Genomic DNA, 20,688 nt, shown 5'->3' on the forward strand with positions numbered 1-20,688 from the left:
AGAGACAAAATACATGGGGAATCTGCACAACTGACATGACGCATGGCTGTGTCACATGCATTGGTTCCCCCATCATCTGTGTAGTTTGGATAAGGACATTAAGGATATTGGACAAGGACACTGACTTGGAGTTGGACTCGACGATCATTGTGAGTCCCTTCCAACTCAGGCTGTTCTGTGATTCTACGAGAATAAGAATTCTGTGTGCGTGCTTTAATCCTCAGAATCAGATCTCTTTGCTTTTCATGCTCCAAACTGTTAGTCACAGGTGCTTTCCTGCATCCCCTTCCAGTTCCCCTCTCCCTCTGGGCATCCACCTCTGAGGATGCAGCATCAGGGTGCTGCCCTTTGTAGCACTTGTGTTCCAAACCAAACCCAAAACACTTGAAACAAAGTTACTTTAAACGAGCATCTCTAGGGATCATAATACTCCTTACATCAAATCTGCCCCAGCCTCAATAGAACAGCACCTCAATTGCTCAGAAAACGAACAGTATTAAGATACTGCTTTATGATCAGTTACCATCTTAATGTAAGAGTCACTTTGGAAAGTTACAGGATTTTTCCTATCCTGGAAACCAGTGAGATACAAAGTTCAGAAGCACAGCCTGCCCGGCCACCTCAATGGTTTTTCTTTCCAAACTTCTCTTGAACACACAGTTTATGTGAGCTGTGCAGTGTTTAAACCATCCGCAGCTGAAGCCTTGGTACAACTCTGTAGTGTTTCAGTAACTTACGTGTGTGAGTGGATGTGTTCCCAGACAGCTCCAAGCTGTCTCTCAGCCATGGAAATTCACAGCCTTATGCCCTACCTATTGCTCAAGGCTAGGATTTGTGCTGAATCTAGCCCGAGCTTTCTGGAGTGTATGGTTGAAATCACCTCTGAGAATGCAAAACAGCCCCTCATACTGCTGAACTTATTTTGTATTTTAATAAAAACCCACAAAGATCATGCAATTTCTCCTACGGGTTCTTGAGCTATAAAATACAGCAGAATTTATACCAAATCCTGACCAGGCAATGAAGACCTTGGGGTAGGCCCATGGGTGGCAGCGGATCCACCCATGTGCCTTGGCCCTGACAGTGACACACTGCATGACCGTACTTTGGCAAATCTCTTTCTGCCCAGTGTCTCGGTTTGACCCTAATCTCAGACTGGTTTTTCATGATGTCAGAACAGGTTTTTTTCCTCACTGTGTGTTTGAGCAGTGCTGGGTGCAGACAGGCTGGGGCCTCAGGTGGTACTGCCTTGAGTACTATGACATTGCTGGGATTTCCTGTGCTGATCATACCCAGCGAGAGTGTAAATGCTTCCATTGGACTCACAAAGGCACTGAGAGTCATCCCATAGCATTTTAACCTGGGTGTAAGACAAGAGGGCAGACTGGTCCCTCAGGAAGTCATAGATATCCCATTTTATATCCAAGAAGCTACACCTGTCATCAGTGTGACCCTGATGGCTTCACTAGCACTGTGACACAGGTGGTTTTGGGGCCAGAGCCAGCCTTACAGAGGGGTGTGAAGGTTGAAAAACTACCCTGGGCAGATCTGAAGCAGCTGGGGCACACTGAGGTGCCCCTGTTACTCTCCCAACTCCCCGCCCCGTGTCGCTGTTACCTGTGCTCGATGCTCTCCAACCGCAAACTGTATCACAGCAATGCCTGGGTTATGGCTCTCTTCAATCCTCTCCACAGTGCTGGAGTCTATTTTCAGGTCATTGCTAATTTCCGCGCTCTGTATGAAGTCTTCTGTTTTTAAGTCCTCTACTTTCTTCAGCTCCCCGTTGGCCAGCTGGATGATTGACCCCTTCATGAAGTAAGGGGGCAGCGTGGGGGGGGGCCGCAGCGGGGGACGCGATGGACTGCACCACAGGGAGGTGGATCTGCGCCTGCACCATGGTGGCCTGGTAGGCGGGCTGGGTGGTGTGGGGCTCGGCGCTGAAAGCCTCGCTCTTGGGGACAGCGGTGGTGACAAAAGTGTGAGGCACTGCTGCGAACTGGGGAGACGAGGTGACAATGGCCGGCGCGACGCCCGACGGCTCGACGTCGGCGCTGCCGACCGGTATGAGCAGGGGCTGCGTGCCAGGGATCACCAGGTGCTGGGGCAGCCCCCCAGGGTACCCCAGCGCTTGCTGCTGGCTGCTCAGGTAGCCGATCACCGGCGGCTGGGTCCCGGCGTAGAAGGCTGTGGCCGGCAGCCCCACCGGGAGCTGCTCAGAGGCGCTGTGGGTCGTCTGGATGACGGTGTGGGGGGACAGCGTGGCCACGGCCTTCACCCCCTCGTGGCCCAGGGCCTGCTGCGGGGACAAAGCATAAGAGCGGTGGGTTGGCTTTCCTAAGTGCAAGCTTCCCTTGTCGTTGAGGGCTGAGGGAGAGTTCTCTCGGTTGGTGGCCTGCTGCACCTCCAAGTCCGCGGTTGGTGTGCTGCTGTTGGGGACCACCATGACGGAGGCTCGGACCCCTGAGGACTCCCGGGCACCGTAGTCGGCAGGACCCGAGTGCACCACCACGTGCCTGGTCTCGTAATGGTGGGGAGCTGGTTTATTGCCTGCTTTGACCAGACCCATGTCGGCAGAGGGCGAAATGCCGTACCTCCGGCTCTTCTCTATCTCGCCGTTCAGCACCTCCTTGGCCTGCATGGCCTGCAGCCGGCCGCTCTCGGGCTTCTTGGGGGCATCCCTTGTGACAAAGTGCGAGGCATCACTGTACTGCACCACAACCTGGGAGGAGGGGCCAAGGGTGAGTGTGTGGGGGATCACCGTCTGGTGGGGATGCAGGGGGACCGGGATGGTTGGAGGAGAGACGTTTCTGACCGCGCTCTGGGGAGAGCTGGAGATGTGGACGTACTGGTTCTGCTGGGCAGGTGGAGGAGACCCTGCAGCGATCAGTCCAGGCGTTCTAACCAGGTGCGGCTCGACTTTGTGCCCCTGCTGGCTTAAGCCGCTCATGCTGGCCAGCAACGTGGAATAAGCCTCCAGCTGGGAGCGCTGGGATGGAGTGGTCGCAACAGCTGAGGCCGCCGCCACGGCGCCGGTTGCCGAATTGGCGGTTGGAGAGATCAGCTGCGAGGGGATGAACCCTGCATATGGTCCGCTGTACTGGGGCCCGACAAACTGGAACGTGTGCTGCAGGTGCGTGTACTGCACAGGGGAGACGGGGGTCCCGGACTGGGAGAGTGCGGACGAGTACACGGTGGGGAGCGTGGTGGGGGCCGGCACCGACCTGGGCGCGCTCGGTGGGGAATAGTCCAGCCCCGCCGGCGGCGGCTTGTGCAGGCCCTGCTGCAAGCCCACCTCCGCCGACGTTCCCCCGGGCCTGTGCCTGCCCCCGAGGCTGCTCTGACTGCCGGGGAGCCATGCTAGGTTGTCCGTGCGGTGGTTGTCATTCGGCAGGACCGGCTTCACCTCCGAAGGCAGGCTGGTGGCGGGGATCTCTCGCTTCTTGGGCGGCAGGCATTCATTGCTCCGCTCTTGGTTGGATTTCATCTTTCGCCGTCCCCCCTCCACTGTGCTTGCTTCACTGTCTGGCTGGCTCTGATTTCAGTCTGATAAATGGAAAGTCACATTTGATTTCTGCAAGGGATCCAGTGACTTCATGAGGAATCATCTCCCCGTGAGCACGATTCTCCAACGGCTCCTCTGGATTCTGCAACGAAAGGGTGGGTGAGGGAGGGCGAAATCACAATGTCAGCACTGGGGAATGGGGACAAAAAACCTGACATCTCAAACCAGCACTTAAGAAAAAAGGTGGAATGCCAACTCAGCTGGTCACTGTTGCTCTCATCCCAAGGAGCAGTGGACAGCTGTGCTGTAAAACAGCAGCTAAGATTCTGTGCACATCTGTTAGCACATTCTGAAAACAATTAGAACTTCAGGCAGGTCGGAAACTCTCTGACACCATAAGGTGTCAGATTTATCTCCCTGTGACTCAGAGGCTCACTTCCTTCCCACTGCACCTTCAAGGTTCACCCTTCCATTCTTTCCTTTCACTGCAACAACAGCATTGCATTCACACTACCATGTCCTAAAACGCCTGGGAACCTTTGGTGACCTCCTGCACAATATTTGCATAGCAGCTGGCAGCTGTGCATGGAGTGGAGGAAGGTGGCTACTGCAGAGTCCTCAAATGCAGCACTGCTGCTGGACCAAGGAGGCTGTGGGCAGCCCAAAGACGCTCCAGGAAGGAGAAGGTAAAGCTGAGCAAACTCCATCCCCTGAGGTGTTTGAGGCCCTGGGCAGCCTGATCTGATGGGTGGCAACCCTCCCCATGATAAAGGTTTGGAACTAGATGATCTTTAAGGTCCCTTCCAACCCAAGCCATTCTGTGATTCTACGACTCTACAAACTTGGCCCCAGAGATGCCTCATTTGGGAAAGCGCATCCATGTCTTCGTGACCCCAACTGAGAGCCCCCACAGTGGTAAAAGCTCAGGATATTGTAGAGGTTGGAGCAAAACCACCTATCTGCTCTGCATCACATTCACCCACCCCAAGTCAAGAAGGGCAAAGTCAGGTCCTTACTCCATATTATAGGGAAAACATCACAACTGAATCATGTCACACTTTGAAAGAAAACCTGACAGCCCTCCCCTACCTGCCTAACAGCAGCAATAGACTTTAGGGAAAGGGACAGTTCTCAGACACTGTCCCTGGCTTTCTAGATGTGCTTCTGGCTGCCCGGAAGGAGCTGCGAGCACGGGTGCTTATACTTGACAGGCATTCTTGCAAGAAAAGTGTGCATTATGTGAAAGAAAAAGGGAGAAAGAAGATGGAAATCGGATATGAGCCACTTAAAGCCGAGCAACAGAAATGATAACTATCTCATGGCAAATAATATTCCCTTGGGAGATTTCCATTCCTATTGCCTCACTCCTAATGAACAACAAGCCTGATGTCTGTAAGTGCACACAGTGCTTTGAAGACATACCAGGTTAAGGTGAAACCTATCTTTAAGAGCATTCTTTACAACTGTGGTTCTCCAACCTGCCATAATTCATCAGAAGCCCAAAGCATCCAATGGTTTGATACAATTTGTCTCAAGTTATTTTTTCCATATGTTAAAAACAGAGCTAACAGCAATAGCCACAGAGACCCTACCAAAACAGCCTGTGGTTTTGCCTTCACCCACTCCACAGGTGCCACAGATCAGCGCTGGATTGAACCTCGAGTTGAGAAACCAGAGAAACATGAGCTGTAGGTTTGGGACCAGGCTGCCGAAAGGACCTACATTCTGGGGCAGATTCTCAGCATTCGGACAGAGGGAGGACAGAAGGAAGTTCACCTGAACTTGGGGCAGCCTGCTGAGAGAAAGAGCCAGTGATACCAAGAGCACGGCCGCTCAGCTCTGGTCCGCTTTGACCCCTCGGGCATGGGCAGCCGGGAGCAGGCCCTGCCACCGGCACAGGCCTTCCCTTCCTCCTCGCAATTGCTCTCTGCGTCTTGGCAACAGCTGCAATTATTATCTTACACATGACTTACGGATTTTTATTTTTATGTCCGACTAAAAATAAAATCGCCGAGCTCACATTTGCGCAGTCATCCTTAGTTAAGTTTAGCTCACTGTAGCCTCCCGCCCGGGGCGGTCAGGCTGGCGGATCAGTCAGCAGTTCAGGGCTGGGCAGCTGAAAGGGAGCCTGAGCGTGGGGCTGAGCACGGCCAGCTCCTTTGGCGGTGGTGGATGAGCCAGCCAGCCCCACACCAGTCATTCCAATGGGTGGAGGCACACGGATTCCAATTTTTCCACATCAAAACTGCTAGTACAGAGCTGCGTGACACCTGGGGAAGCTTCGCTTTGTGGGAGCCGAAGCAAAGGTTTTTTTCTGATGAATAGGATGGAACCGACGAGTTCTGGGTAGTCCCCAAAGCCAATGCTGACGTTCTTCAAGAATACTATGAGCTAATTCTTCCTTTTTTTTCTTTTGCGAGTCTTTCATATGGCTCTTTTCATCATCACGGGTGACAAAAGGGCTACCCCACATCTCCCACAGAGCACAGGAGGAATGAGCAAGCCTAATGGAGGCAGAGGTGGAGGCAGCTGTGAAGGCTGCCCCACTTTTCCAAGCCCCACTACCTCATGGTTCCACTTTGAACTCCAACAGACACAGGATGGGATGTGCAGAAATGTAAATGTGCAGCAGAAAGCAGCCTATCTCTGCTCCAAGACTTAAAAGTGAAGTGGTAAGTTTTCAGCATAATTCCAGTTCCAGCAGCAGCAGCAAAGATAACACAGGCCTGACTGTGCTCTGCAAGCAAGATTAAAGCGCCTCCAAGGCAAGAGGTACAGGGCATGGTTAAATGCTTCCTAGCTGGCTGCCCCAGAAAAATGAACACTGCCCTCTGAGGTATGACACCCAGTTTATTATTTGTGTGCTTTTTTGGGGGATCCGAGTTGTTTTTCTGACTCTGGACATTTCCCTTCTCTCTAATTTCAGAACTGTCGATCATGGACTTGCAAGATATGCAGAACAGCAGCTAGCACCAGGAGATTTTTTGCTTCCGCTTTGTGTATGTGCTGCACAAGAGTGTGCGTGCATGTGTGTGCAATTATGGCTTGGAAGGTAAAGAGGACAAAGAGATCAGGGACAGCAGCTGGACTTCGGTATCTCTGGCAGCTCGTACACAGGGAGCATTGCTAAAGTGTCTGCATAGTCCTTGTCCGCTGGCAGCCTGCCCACACAAATTCCTGGAAAGGCTTAAGGCAGAAAAATAATCACTCGGAGGAGTCACCATCTGGGTGTACTCTGGTCCCGGAGGCATTGCTCGCTGGAGCTCAGGATGTGCATTTCTCGTGCACAGCTCCAGCGTGCCTCCGCAACGCACTTCAAACCTCACTACGCCTCCCAGAACGCTATTTTTCGATTTATTTCATCTAACGAATCTAAAACCCACGAGAGGATACTGGATTAGATCCTGAAGGGCTGGCCACCTTTATCACCTTTATCCAACACAGCACTGGGTCTCCCCTCTGTCAGGCAACACCACCCTGCCTGGCAAGGCTCCAGCAACGAAATGCTCACAGCGTACACCCAAACACCATTCCCCTGAATGACACCCGGCACATGGCTCTGTGCCTGCTGTGTTTCTGCAGGGGATGACAGTGCGGGCTCACACTCCTGCCCCATGCCTCCTGCTCGCCCCACTCCAACATGACGACTCGGCAACATCAGCATCACCAACTGTCAGAGGAAAGGAAAGGCGCTCAGTCCTCCATCCTCTCCTCTGCACACTGAGGAGCTGGGCACCTCCAGGACTGGCAGAGGCTACAAGGCAAGGGATGCAGAGCGCTCTGCAGCTGCACATTTCTGGCAGTAGCCTCTCAGGATTGCATTAGCCCTGCCATGCGCATCTCAGTCAACAACAGCTACAGAAGTTCCTTATCTGACCCCACCGATTTCATGGCTCTCTGGCAGATTTCCCAGAAGGGCCAACTGGAGAGAGCCATTAATAAGGAACATGAAAACCTCTAACAAAATTTGAAATTCCCCTCCCCAAACCAAAGGATTCCTTATCAACACCACATCTACAACACAGACTGTCCTCCGCAGTGCTACCTCTTATTATGCTTCTGGGAATTCACCCCAGCAAATTGCTACAGGTTTCTGCAGAGCGAGCAGCTATTTTGTGCATTCTTCTTCTCCTCAGTCGGATCAGAGAACCTCTGGACAATACAAAGAGTGACTGACAGTGACCTCAATGACCCAATCACCGGGCTCCTACACCCAGCTCCGTGACAGCTTCTACACAATGCAGCACGATGCAGCAGGTGGCCTGAGCTGCCCTAGCCACCAACTGCAGCATCCCTTACTCCACGTTTCTTCCAAAGGAGTCCCTATCAGAGGCAAGCCCTCATACTCCAGCATGTGCTGCAGATGCCAGCACCTTGGTGCTAAGCATGAGCAAATGGGCAGGCTGGTACTGGAAGTGAGGCCATGTTTGCTCCTCATGCCATGACCCGGCCCATGGCAGGGCTGCCATTGGAGAGCACAGAAATCCCCTGCCTTTGGAGCCCAACCCTGGCACTTATAAACCATGAGTCAGAGCCCCTTCATGCTCCTGAAACTTGTGGTACAGAAAGAGGTACTCAGAAGATTTCTTAACGTGATAAAGATAGAGGGATTTTTGCCCTTTTCATGACAATTTTAGCTTGCCCTTCTGTTGGGAGAGGCCCTTCAGTCTCGAGGCCTCTAGCTTCTCACTGCAACCCACAAGACCAGAAACGTATTATTTTAGATAAAAGTGGAATTTCCCATTTTGTTATCTGACATCAGGAACTGGAGTTTTGCAAGGCAGTGTGAGGTATCTCGGGGCCAGTGACAAATCTGCAAGAGCTGACAATGCTGATTACAGAGCAGTTTCTTTGAGGGTGAAGCACCAGGCTCCAGAGCTCTCTGCTGCTGGGGAGGGAGGAAGAGAAAGATGTAACCTGGGCAGGAGGGCAGAGCCAAGCGTGTAAGTGTGTACAACTTCACAGCCGGCCCTCTTGGAGCTGTATAGCAGAAGTGCACATCGGTTAGCCAAGGAAAAGCACGTCTCTGTGGCTACAAGGGGAAGACTTGAGTTTGTAGTTGGGCTGCTTATGTCCTGGGTTTCAATTTGGGCAGAACACAAAAAATGGTCTGACATAACATGGGCACGTGCTTCAGCAGTGCAACCTTTCACCAGAGTGCCACGTTTAAGCAGACCATTAGAGATCTGTAAAAGCCCTCCTGGACAGATGCAAGATGTAACCTTTATTTTCCTGCCCAGCACTGACTGCTACCAGCTGCAGGATGTCAGATCTGAAGGACCGGCTCGGCTGATATTACACAAGAAAATCCTTGACTCTTACACCAATCTCCCACAGGCATTTCTGCAGCTTAAATGAGTGAATAGAGCTCCATTTATAAACAAGCATAATACAGAAATTACTTTGTTGATGTTTTTCCTTTATCTAAAATGTCCCAGATACAATGGGAGCTGCCTACACAATTTTCCATTGAAAATTTCACGAGTGACTATAAGCGTAGCAACACCCACTCGCCACTCGTTTTAACTTGTGACAGAAACTGTCATGCCTGCGTGAACACATTTGCACTGCAGATATGTCACACGGGTCTCGTTCCGTGTGTCTCAAAGCGCTCCCTTACAAGCTCTCTTTCCTACCCGTGGCTGAACGACTTTAGAGAAGGTCTGGCTTTGTTTCCAGGAGAGATGAGTGTGATCCCCACAAAAAAATGATGGCTCCTGGGGGCGTTCCACCCCTTTGAAGCTGCAGCCAGAAGCTCCAGCAGGCAGCAGCCGGCTGAGCTGCCGCTGTAGAGATAAGCACACGGGCTGCAGGGGAGGAACACGCTGCCACGCCAGGCTGATAGGGGGATGGTGCAAGAGCAGGGCTGTGGGGGCAGTTGGGAAGGCCAGCTGCAGGCTTGTGTCCTGCACTGGGAGTCCTTCCTGCACACTGCTCTGCTGCTCGATTCCACATGCTAGCCTATTAGCTGCAATTAGTCCATTTGTAAGGTGTTAGAGATGAATTCATGCTAAATTTCCCTTGAAATGGATTTCTCTTCTTTCAGGCTCCATTCAGCAAAGCTGTAACTGTCAGCAATTCTATCTGAGCTCTTGCTCATGGCCCAAGCCAATACTTAATGCTTTGCCAAATCAGCCTCACCAGCCATTACATCTGTCAAAACCAAATTGCCAGCAGCTCACCCCTGGCCTCAAGGCACAGCTGTGCCTGCCCTGCGCCACAGAAGACACGAGGGATCTCAACATTCCCCTCTTCCCATTCGTTTGTTCTTTCTTTCTCTAATCCCTTCATTTTTCTTTTTAATTCAGAGTCGGCTTTGTGTGGGCATGCACTACAGCATCACCCGCCCCAGTCCTGCACCGACCCTCACCGGAGATGTGAACATTCTATGCCTCACTGCACACAGGAAGGCGTGCTGGCTTCCACACAAAAGAAAAAGCAGCCAAACCCACTGGTCTGCAGCTCCCTTCCTTCTACATGAGCAGCACCGCAGCACCAGAGGACGAGTTTGCTCTTCCCCATCCTGAAGGAGCTTCCCTCCTGCACCACAGATGCAGAGGCAGCAGATCTGATGGGTAAAGGGAGTCAATTCATCACCAGTAGCACTTGGCTGAGGCCAGCGCAGCGAGGCCGAGATGGCCCCCATTGCTCTATCTGACAAGACAATGCAGAAAACCATTAAAAGAAAATGAAGTAATGAGGGTTTACATCAACATAGCAGGATACGCAGTCACAGGCTCCAGTCGCAATTAAAAAAAAAACATTCCAACTACAAATGCAAATCAGCAAGGCTCTCAAGCAGGGAACACTGTCAAACGAAGGCGGTGTGCTAACAGCAGTGCCAGTGCTCTCAATTTAAGTACGTGAGAAACAAAGGTATGTAGCATCCAGGACTGCCAGAGAGAACTTGCTTTAAACTGCAGTCAAAAAGAACTGGGAGGATTTAAAAACGCCTTTTCTTACAAAAAGCAGATACAAGAAAACCTTTTTCTCCCCTTCTCCCAGCCAACGGAGGGAAGAAAAATAAATCACAGAACTCCCATAAAGGTTATTTATGTCGGAGTCCTGAACTCAGGAACTAAAAAATTCCTCCATTGGACACGCAGGTCTGTGAATCACAGCTTGGCCATCTGAATGGGCCTCGGGTAAAAGCTGCTGAGCAACAAAGACTCAGTGCTGCAATTGCTCAGTGAAAGCATCTGACCCATCTGCCACTCGGAATCCGAGGTGCAGCGACAAGTTACCCCTGACACCAGCAAAATGGACAAAAGGATGATGAGCTACCTGCAGCTGGTTTCAATCAAAAAGCCCAGTAATTACTGCAGCCCTCTCCTGTGGCTCATATGGAGCGCAGCGTGGAGCTGTAAAGCATTATACAAGTCTAATGCGCTGCCAGATCTCTTAGAGCAGTCAGCAGCCAAGTCACTCCCTCCCACCATTGGCTCAGCTTCATTAACTTAATCAGGTGTTCATTCATTCATTCACTCATCCATTCAAAAAAAAAAAAAAAAAAAAAATTACACTAAACCTGGCAAATAGCCAGTGCCATGCATGCAGGGAGCATGCTCACAGCAGCCACTGGGGTGAGAAGAAAAAGGGTGAGCTAGGCATTTGTCAGCCTTTGTGCGGGGGCATGGGCTTTGCACGGAGCCTGGGTGAACACGTACCTTTGCCACAGCCTCCCAAAAAGCACTGGGGCCTTGGAAGCTGCAGTGGGGGTAGATGCAGGCTCTGGAGAGCGTGGAAGTGAGAGCAGTCCTGTGAGTGCAGCCAGCAAGCAGAAGTTATTCCCCAGAGCAACGGACTAATTAATTAATTTGTTTATTTAGGGGAAAAAAAAATAGGGATTGTGGCAGGATTGACTCAAATAATTTTGCTGCAATGTTCCTATCCTTTCATTTGCACATATATTGCACAGCTTAATCCGAGCAGAAGGGAACAAAGCAGAAAAGAAACACACAAAGAAAAAAAAAGAAAAGAAAAAAGAAAAAAGAGGAGCTTCACAGAATTGATGATAGGAGCAATTGCTAATGGAAATCTGTTTGACTCTTGTATCTGTAAACATAAGACTCTACAACCTCTAGCATTCAAGCATCAGATAGGAATCCCCTCCCTTGCTCAGCTCTTGCACTTGCTCTCCTTAGTCCTTACATGTAAGTTTGCAAGGAACATTATTTCTTCCCTCTAGCTGTCATCAGAATGACATTCACTGCATTTGTTTTTTCCAGCAAGCTACAAGAAAGCTGCTTTATGACTATTCCAAAAAGCAGGCCTCAAGAGTCAGAGCTGACTTACTGTGAAGAGCTTCACGGAGTGAGCCAGGTTGGGCAATAAGGAAAGGGGAGGGGTGTTGCATTTCCCACAGCAGAAGCTGAGCAACAGTGTGAAAGCAGTCAGCATCTCTCCCCTTTATCTCACTCTGCCCTGTGCAAAGAAATACAGGATGGCAGGTTACTGGAGCAAGTTCATAACAGTGACATGGAAATACAGAGCACTGCAGCTACACTGAAGTACTGCTTGCAGATGGGCAATAATGAAAACTGGTAGTCCCTGGTGCAAGCCCTGAAGTTATTTCTTTTTGGATAAAAAAACCCAGCACAACGGAACACATGATGCATGGTACAAACAGCAAATCAGACGCTCCAACAAAGAATCTGGAAAGGGTGATTAACATATGGCCAAGCTACAAGCCTGCAGTTTAGATGCACTGTAGAACGTAAGCTGAAGAGCCCAGACCAACACCCATTATTCTGGACCCAGCTCTTGTATCCTTTCCTGAATTTCTCTGTAGGTGTATGTACTGAAGAGCACATAAGTACCTACTAGCATCTGGGGAACCAGCCACCAACACTTGGTACACGAGTTAAAAGAGCATTCTCTCCCATGAATGAACAGTGAAATATTGCTGAACAGTGCCTCTTTGACTGTACCAGACAACAGCATAATCAGAAGACAAGAATTACTCCAGTTGCCTTTACTGTAATAGAATTCTAAAAGAGAAAGACAAGAAAAGGTGTCTAAAGGTGAAACATTTTTTTCTCGTAGTCCCTGTTCTTCTGCCTTCCAGAGTGTGCAGAACATAGGCCAAACCTCAATGCGGTCTACATTCAAGTCATTCTCCTTCTCTGGAAGTTCAGTCTTGAGCTAAGGGCCTTTAAGTCATCCAAGAACCTAACACTGTCTCTTTCATTACTATTGTCCCTATTTCTAATTCTCTAAACAAGATCCAAAGCTTTGAGGTTCCTTGTGTTCTTTCCACTTTACCTCCCTGACATTACTACTTCATTCGAGAGACAGTGCAATTCTTTCCTCCTCTGCCCACTCTACTCACGTCAGCTTTCTCCCTCCCACCCAATCGGTTGCTCAAGTCTTCTTCCAACAGCATCTTCCCTTTCGTCCACCAAGGCACCACACCATAGTATGGCTCCATTCTGGTTCTCTCCATCACACTCAGGAGCATCCAGTGCTCCAGGGGTGACTTCTAACATCAGAAACAGGTACGTGAGTTCTAAAGGTCACCAGATGCATGTACATAAGGCAGTAAAAGAAGAACAACTGCCTACGGATGCTACAAATTCCAAATGATCCAACGTTTGGTAGAGGTTCTAGTTCAATCTAGATAAAGAAAAAGGATGTGGTTTGAGGCATTCTGGCTCTTTATATGAATCATTTCACTTCTGCCTCTGCAAGAAGAATTAGAAGAATGTGAGGTTTCATGATTCAAGGCAAGAGAATGAGAAGACAATATCTCAGCATTCTGAAATGAGGCTTGCGTGTCTAACTGCACTGCCAGCTCAGAGTTCACTTCTCACAAGTGTCAAGTATATTTTCCCTTCCGTATCTTTGCAAGCCCCAGTTCTGTCTGTTGTCATCACTCATGGGATTTACCTAATCCCCGAAACAACGGAAAAAAAGTCATTTTTTTTCTGCTGGAGAAACAGAATCAAGTCTCAAGCACACACTGAAAAATTCAAATTGTGCGTATCATTTATTGTACTTCCATTCATCCACACTGTGTTGACAGTATAAATGCAAATGATGCCCATAAAAAATGCTGAACTGTGGTCCAGTGTATTCAGTGGTATTTCTCAGAGATTTCCACTCACTTCTACTGTTCTCTGCTCACATTCCTCACACTTCAGCAAATTCAAGCAGCTGCCTATTTATATAAACACAGCCTGAAACAGAAATGTTGATCTCCTCTTCTTCAAAGCTGCTGGCTTTAGCTGCATCCACTGGTCTGAACTAGGAAGCACAGCAGAGGCAACCAGAAGGTACAAAGTTCCTTTGAAATCTATGTAGGTTGCTCTGAAAGTAATGCCTCCTATTTACTTCCAGGGAAATAACAGATACAAAATGCACAATAACCATAACCCTATTTGATAGATCAAATTCTTAGCTACAAAATACTATTTTTCAATACAGTCACCACCATCACTTATGCGTTTTGCCACTGATTGACAAGAGCCTGCATGCCATGCTCGTAAAAATCTGCATGACATGCCTTTCACACTGCTGCTGTCACTGCTGCAACACACCACTCACTCCCTCACTGTGTTCACATCAGCTGTTTGGTCTCCATAAATGTTCAGCTAGCATTAATGGATGTCAATGAGTGCCATTTTTCCACACCTTTGCTCCACACTCACTTCCATCTCAGACACCATTCTCTGAGACTGCTCCACTGCAGCCATCTGTTGCACAGCAACAGCAACAACATGTAATGAAATACTGGTGGGAAGGTTCAACCTCTACTAACATGCCACCAACATCCATCTCTGACACTGTGGGAGAACATCATAAAACAAGAGGCATTACTTTCAGAGCAACCCTCATATTATCCTTGGATTCAGCTACAAAGAGGGACTCCATAGCTTCCTCAACACAGAATTCACCCTTACAGAGTTTCATTTCTGATGCTAGTGGGGTGTGATCCTGACCTTTTAAATTTATCACATCACATTATACACATCATGCACAACTTGCTCTACAGCTCCAATCACACACAAGTACATGATGGTGCAGATCCAGATATTACTGGCACTCCTTGGACCCACACCAATGAATCCTGCTCATGACCATGCATCCTCTTTTGACAAGGCTTCCCTACAGGCTTCTTTGCACAGCACTCTGCAATTATGCATTAGCCTTTCTGTAGTGACAGCACGTCTGACTGCAGTTTGCCGATATGTATTAGCAGTTACTTCCTATAGGGCTTTGAAGTGTTCCCCCAGACTGAGGCAAAGGCAAGACTTAGCACAAAAACCTGTTCTCTAACCAGCCATACCTCACTAACGACAGGATTTTGGTGTCTGCGTCAGCTAAGGGCCTTTCAGAAGCACTCTCACAAAATAAGGGGAAAGGAATGAGATTCAGCTGGGGGTCTGAGTGCTTAAAACCTTTGTGCATTCCTCTTCAAATCAGCACTTAAGCGCTGCTCTCCTGGAGAAGAAAACAGTTGAAATAGGCTCAGATCCTCCCACTGCAGAGTAGAACCCATTGCAGAGAATTTCCTGGGAGAAGAAAGCTCTCTGGGGAGTCCCTTGCAAAAGCTGCCTTATCTCACCGAGAGGTTGGTTCCAAGGGGGATAAACAGGGAACATCGTAGCACTTCCAGCCTGCTCTCAGACACGCTGTGGCTCTGACAAATAAATGACAGCAGTGAAAGCAAAGTGATAGATGGGATGCATCCCATGATGGAAACATCAGGTGCCATTGCCACTGCTATGGTGAAAAGGAAGAGAGATTTTTTTCTGGCATTATTTACACTCTTAGGGATTCTTCAGCATTTAATTTGTTTACCACTCCCTCTCTGCCTCCTCTGATCTTTTCTTCTGAATGTACAATGCACAATGAGCTTACATCTGTTAATCTGGTTTGGTTTAGTTTCTTTTTCATGTGTGGTTTTTGACTTGGAGACTCCTTATGGTAGATACATACAGTTTCTCTTTTTTGTTGCTCTCTGTTTTGTGTTTACAAATGGAAGTTACATTTTCTTAGAAATGAAAAATAACTCCTGCAAGAGATGATTTCTAATTATATTTCTAATTAGATTTAAACCTCTCCTAGCTGGAGCAAGACCTTCCAAAGCATTTTGAAACACTGCCACGTTGATTATCCGTGCACATGAAAATTCGTGTCCTTGCTCCCAGTTGGCAAAACCCAGGAGTCGAAGTGGAAAAAGAACCTTTCTTCTTCTGTGGTAGCACCATTCAACTCATTGCCTATGGGTTAAACACTGCCTGCAAAATCTTTCGGCTCAGATTGCTGTGGAAGCAGCACAGTATCTCCTCTGATGCACAGCTGGGCTGAGATGACAGCTACTGTGCCAATTTAATGTGAGGGAAAAGGAGAAAGAGAGAGAAGGGATTGCTGTATGTTGAAATGGGGCTGAAGGGGCTGCAGCATCTTAGCAGAACCCATACCTGCTGGCCCATCCCATTCAGGAGGGAGGAGAGATACGTCTCCTGTACAGACACTGTTTTTGGTGTTTGGAGAAATGGGTTAAAGAGATCTTCTGTCAGTCCAAACTGCATTCATAAAGCTTTACATTTGGACTGCACTGCTACAGCTTTACCAGCAAAACCTCCTAAAAAAGACCAGCCTTAGGACAACCTCAGCTCACTAGCAGACTGCTGGCAAGGGTGGGAACATGCTCATTGCACCTCCTCACTGAAAATGCTGAAGACTCTCCAAAGTGACAGATTTTAACAGGTGAATTTGACAGCTGTGCTTTGTGATGCCAGTCAGCACAATCGCACTGAAACCGCTCCAGTGAGGAACTGCAAATGTGGAGGTAACATTGGTAGTGCCTCAGCTGGGCCACTTAGGTCACACCTCTGCCCAAGACTTCTGCTGAGGTTCTCAGCATCCTCTAACTGAAGTGTACGGCACACGAAAGCCCCACGGGAGCAGGGAGAGCAGCACAAACTGCAGCATATCCACAGGGAGCACCTGCACGTAATGGTAACTGCACTGCCTGCATCCATCAAAGCCCCACACGTGTCACAGACAAAATGAGCTAACAGAAAACCAAAGGAATGCTTGGTACCACTTACTGCAGTCTGAATGCTTCCATTAGCCTAGGTGCCTCTTGCATAGTTTTCTTCGTTTACAGAAACATTTCCAGTGCAAGTTGCAGACAAATCAGTCCTGTGATCACCAGCTGCAGCTGCTGCTTTCTGCATGCAAAGCATTGAGCAAATCAGCAGAGATGAGCACCCACTCACATCAAAATCTCCGAGATGTGGTTGACAACCCTGGCTAATTAAAAGACATGGGACCAGGCTAGAGCAAAACTGTCGCTCAGCAGCTTCGACTCAAAATCTGGCTGGTCTGACAACAAATGGCAGCTTTCCTCATTTTCAGTTTGTGGACAAGTACTTTCTCTATGGTTCTGGTCTAAAATTGTTTCCCCCCACACTTTGTTTTTTTCTGAACTACTCTTTTAGCATTTGCCTTCTTTACTCTCCTCACTTTGTGATTTCTGTCATTCTTGCTTGGTCTTTAAAGTTAGTTTCTGTCCTTGCTTTGCTACCAGTTAAAATGCCACTCTCACTAACAACACGAGGCTGAGTCAGAACAGAGACTGCACGTACACACTTCTGACTCTGGGAGAAAATTACTAAAATTGAAAAAGCACTGTGGGTAACATCCCTCTCACTGATGCCCCAACAGCAGCACTGCACCAGCGCAGTCTGTCAATAAAAACATCTACAACTGCTACGACGCATTCATTGTGTTGATGCTTATAAAGAAGTTTTGCTTGGTTTCGTGCCCACTCCTCTGTCCACCAACTTTAAGCCTATGGAAAACACAGTGAGAAGGTTGATGGGTGCATCTGGGCCTTAATTCCCACCTTCAACACGTTCTTGAGGCTGACATTTTTTGCATTACTCCCATTTTAACCACGTAAGCATGTGGTGAAAGAGGGCTGACAGGGTTTTCTTACATTTGTGCAGGAAGGGTGGTTCATTCTGTTCACATTCATTACAAAAAATCCTCACTTCATGGGCAGGTGAGGACAAACATGAAAAAATGCAACTGCTGATCTCAAACAGGGATCAAACAGTGTTAAATACACATGTGAAATGCCATTTGTTTTGGATTTAATGGCATTTCAGTATAATCTTTGAAGAAGAGCTAAACTAAGGCAGCCTCTCCTCTTCACTCCCTACTGGCAGAACATGGCCACTGGATGCAGAGCAGTTGCCACCAACAGGATGATTCTGTTCAGATAATAAAACTAATAAAACACTTTTTAAGAGTGACTACCTGAAGTCTTGCTCTTTTCCACATGTTCAGAGTCACTTATTGCAGTGGGAACAACATCAGGCCTTCCGTGTGTGAGCAATTTATTAATGAACCGAACACAGTAGTTGCACACTAACAATGCACTGACAAAAAGAGCGGTGAGACCAAACCAAACTTTCAGAACCTTTCCTTTTAAAACATTTCCATAAAAGTAGGCCTAGTTTTGCTTCCATAACACCTCTACAACACTGAGGAACTTCAAGTCCTGAAGTTATTTGGCTGTGTTATTGTGTCAGTTGTTCCCAGACTTACTCAAAAAGACATTCTGAGCCAACTGCAAAGCCCTCTCTCTCACTGGAAGCTCCACCACGCCAAGCCACACTGCGTGACACCAAGCCTCAAGGGGCCATACCTGGTCTCCAAACACCGTCCACGTGAAGGTAGTCGAGAGCATTGCAGCAAGATCATAACTGGGATGAGCTGAAAGAGACTGAACGAGCAGAAACAAAAGAAAATGGGACACTGGCCTTGATGACTTCAGGATAGATAACGCGATGAAAAGGCTCTGCTCTGCATTGCTGGTTTGAAGCCAGCCCAGGCTGGAAGTGCAAGTCAGTACTACTGGGCAGCTGCTCTGAAGGGAGCTGACTCCATTCAGGCTCATGCTCATTAGAGAATAAAAGCCACCACAGCGACAGGGTGTGCTGCAGGAGGGAAGAGCTGAAAAAGCTTGGTCTCTTGCTTCTTGTTGTCACACATGTGGATGCTAGTGTGGAACAAAGCTATTTATACAGGGCTATCCGTTTCAAAGCAAACCTCACCAGCACTGACTTAATGAAACCTGCACCTTATACTATTTTAAAAACAGAGTGGCTTGCTTTGGAAGAACAGGGTTGGTTTTCCCTTTGTGCAACCCTGTTACATTGGTGTGGAGAGACAAGCCAGGAGACCACCAGCACAGCCAAGCCTTTCAGCCACTGACAGCGGAATGTGAATTTCAGCATTATTACTGTACTCCTTAAAATATTCGAGCAATGCCGAACTCGAAGGTGCACTGTGGATTGAGCTGAATCTGGAAGATTTACAAAGTTCTTGGAAAGCTTGCAACGCCTCATAACTGTGAAGTAAACGGTTAAAGCCAGCTGAATCAATGCAGGTGCAGCTTAATAATGAGCTGAACAGCTCTTTTTTTGCTGAGGTTAGACGCTGCACAGACTGAGCTAACACTGCACCCCCTGGGACTGACCTGCTCCCAGCAGAGGCTGCAGCACAGGCATTAGCAGGACAGAGCAGCTTGTGCTGTAGCTCTGTAGATTAATACAGATTTTGTCCTTTGGGGCTGTCGGTCCCAAACCTTTCAGCAGAGATGAAATCTCCGAGAAAAAGAAGACAGACACTACTGGAAGTGCGTCTAAGTGTCTTTCTGGCTTTCAAACGAAACCTGAAGCATCTTCATTTCCAATTTAATATTTTAGTAAGCACTTGATTGGAAGAGACTGCGTAATGGGTTAATTTCAAAATGTCATTTATCTTTACTCACTGGGGATGACTCTCTGTAATTCACTTGAGGCTGCAACAGTCATGGATTAATACATCATCCTCCAACTCGAGGAGATAAAAGCCTAACAAGCTCTAACCTGCTCCACAAGCTATATTTAAGTAGTACTGGGTAATGATAAATATCTCCCATAAAATGTGTTCTCTTCACACTTCTTGCGAAAACTGCTGAGAGAACCAGCTGGTGAGATGGAGCTGACGGTCTTTGTTCGCAGCCCTGCGATCCATCCGCCATAAAACCGAAGCACTCCCTTCCCTGGCACCCTCTGGATGCAGGGCTGCCTTCAGAAGGGAGGCCAGTGAGGAGAGGCTGCTGTCACTGCTGGTGTCACTGCTGGTGTTAGGGCTCGTGTCACTGCTGGCTGCTGGTGTTGACAGCTGTGCCATCACCCACCTCACTGCTGCCAGACTGGCAGGGAGGGAAAGAGCTGGGGAGGTGTGAGGGGTATTTTGTTTTTCCTTAACCGTGCTCTGTTTCTGGCGTTGGACATTTTGCAGAACAAAATGAAGAATGGGCTTCTCCACTGAAAATCTGATAAACCAGCAGGGATGGCTGTTGTAGCCAGAGTGGGAGAGATGCAGGAAGTGAGAGGTAGCGAAATCACACCCTTACACACACTGCTTATGGGCAACTGAATCATTTCACATTTCCTAATTTTGCTTGCAAGTGGTGGATGCTGATAAGCATGTGGGGACCTCACAGTACAGGTGCTTGGACCATACTCCTGCCTCAGAAAGCTAGAAGAGGTCCAGGCCAGCCTAAACATACTCTTTTCCATTTTCATTGTTGCCTGCTGAGTAAATGCTACTCCGATGCTTTCAACAACCCAGCCTGACCTGAAAGCAGCTGTTGGGGAGAGTCTTCCTTTCCAGGACCTGCAGAGAGTGACCTAACCACAGCAGAGGGATGCTGAGCTAGGTTCTTAACCGTCCATCCATCATGGGAACAACTGCACTTCCAGGAGATACTGATACCCAGCATCCTTCTAGCCCCCTGTTATTACAGGTCCCATACCCAGAGAAGCTGTGGATGCCCCATGCTTTGAGATATTCAAGGCTAGGTTGCATGAGACCACTGTCAACCTGATTTAGTTTACCCATGGCAGGGGCTTGCAACTGAATGGACTTTAAGGACCCTTCCAACTCAAGACATCCTGTGATTCTCTGATTTCTCTCTTCACTGCTTTATACATGCTGACAACTCACATAGATCACTAGAGGGACAGAGTAGCACTGCAGCTCTCCATCCAGCCTGGAGAAACAGACAGTAAAATAAAAATCCTACTTTTATGACATGCTAACTAGGAGACCGTGGCTGCAGCCACATTCCTCAGACCCCGTGTGCGTGCCACTGGAACTGAAAGGGTGAACTACTG

General features: G+C 48.5%; 1 protein-coding gene across 1 annotated transcript in view; it reads right to left on the reverse strand.

The window, feature by feature from the left end:
• The window catches only part of ATXN1 (ataxin 1), a 197,078-nt gene that overhangs the window by 8,576 nt on the left and 167,814 nt on the right, over positions 1-20,688 (reverse strand). Inside the window, 2 exon segments of the mRNA XM_042869006.1 lie at positions 1,618-1,836; positions 1,838-3,644. Of these exon segments, the coding sequence (XP_042724940.1) occupies positions 1,618-1,836; positions 1,838-3,484 (1,866 nt within the window). The 5' untranslated portion in view covers positions 3,485-3,644.

The sequence above is a fragment of the Lagopus leucura genome, unplaced genomic scaffold (genome assembly GCF_019238085.1).
Source record: "Lagopus leucura isolate 7727_CA_CO unplaced genomic scaffold, USGS_WTPT01 Super-Scaffold_100002, whole genome shotgun sequence".
NCBI classification, from domain to species: domain Eukaryota; kingdom Metazoa; phylum Chordata; class Aves; order Galliformes; family Phasianidae; genus Lagopus; species Lagopus leucura.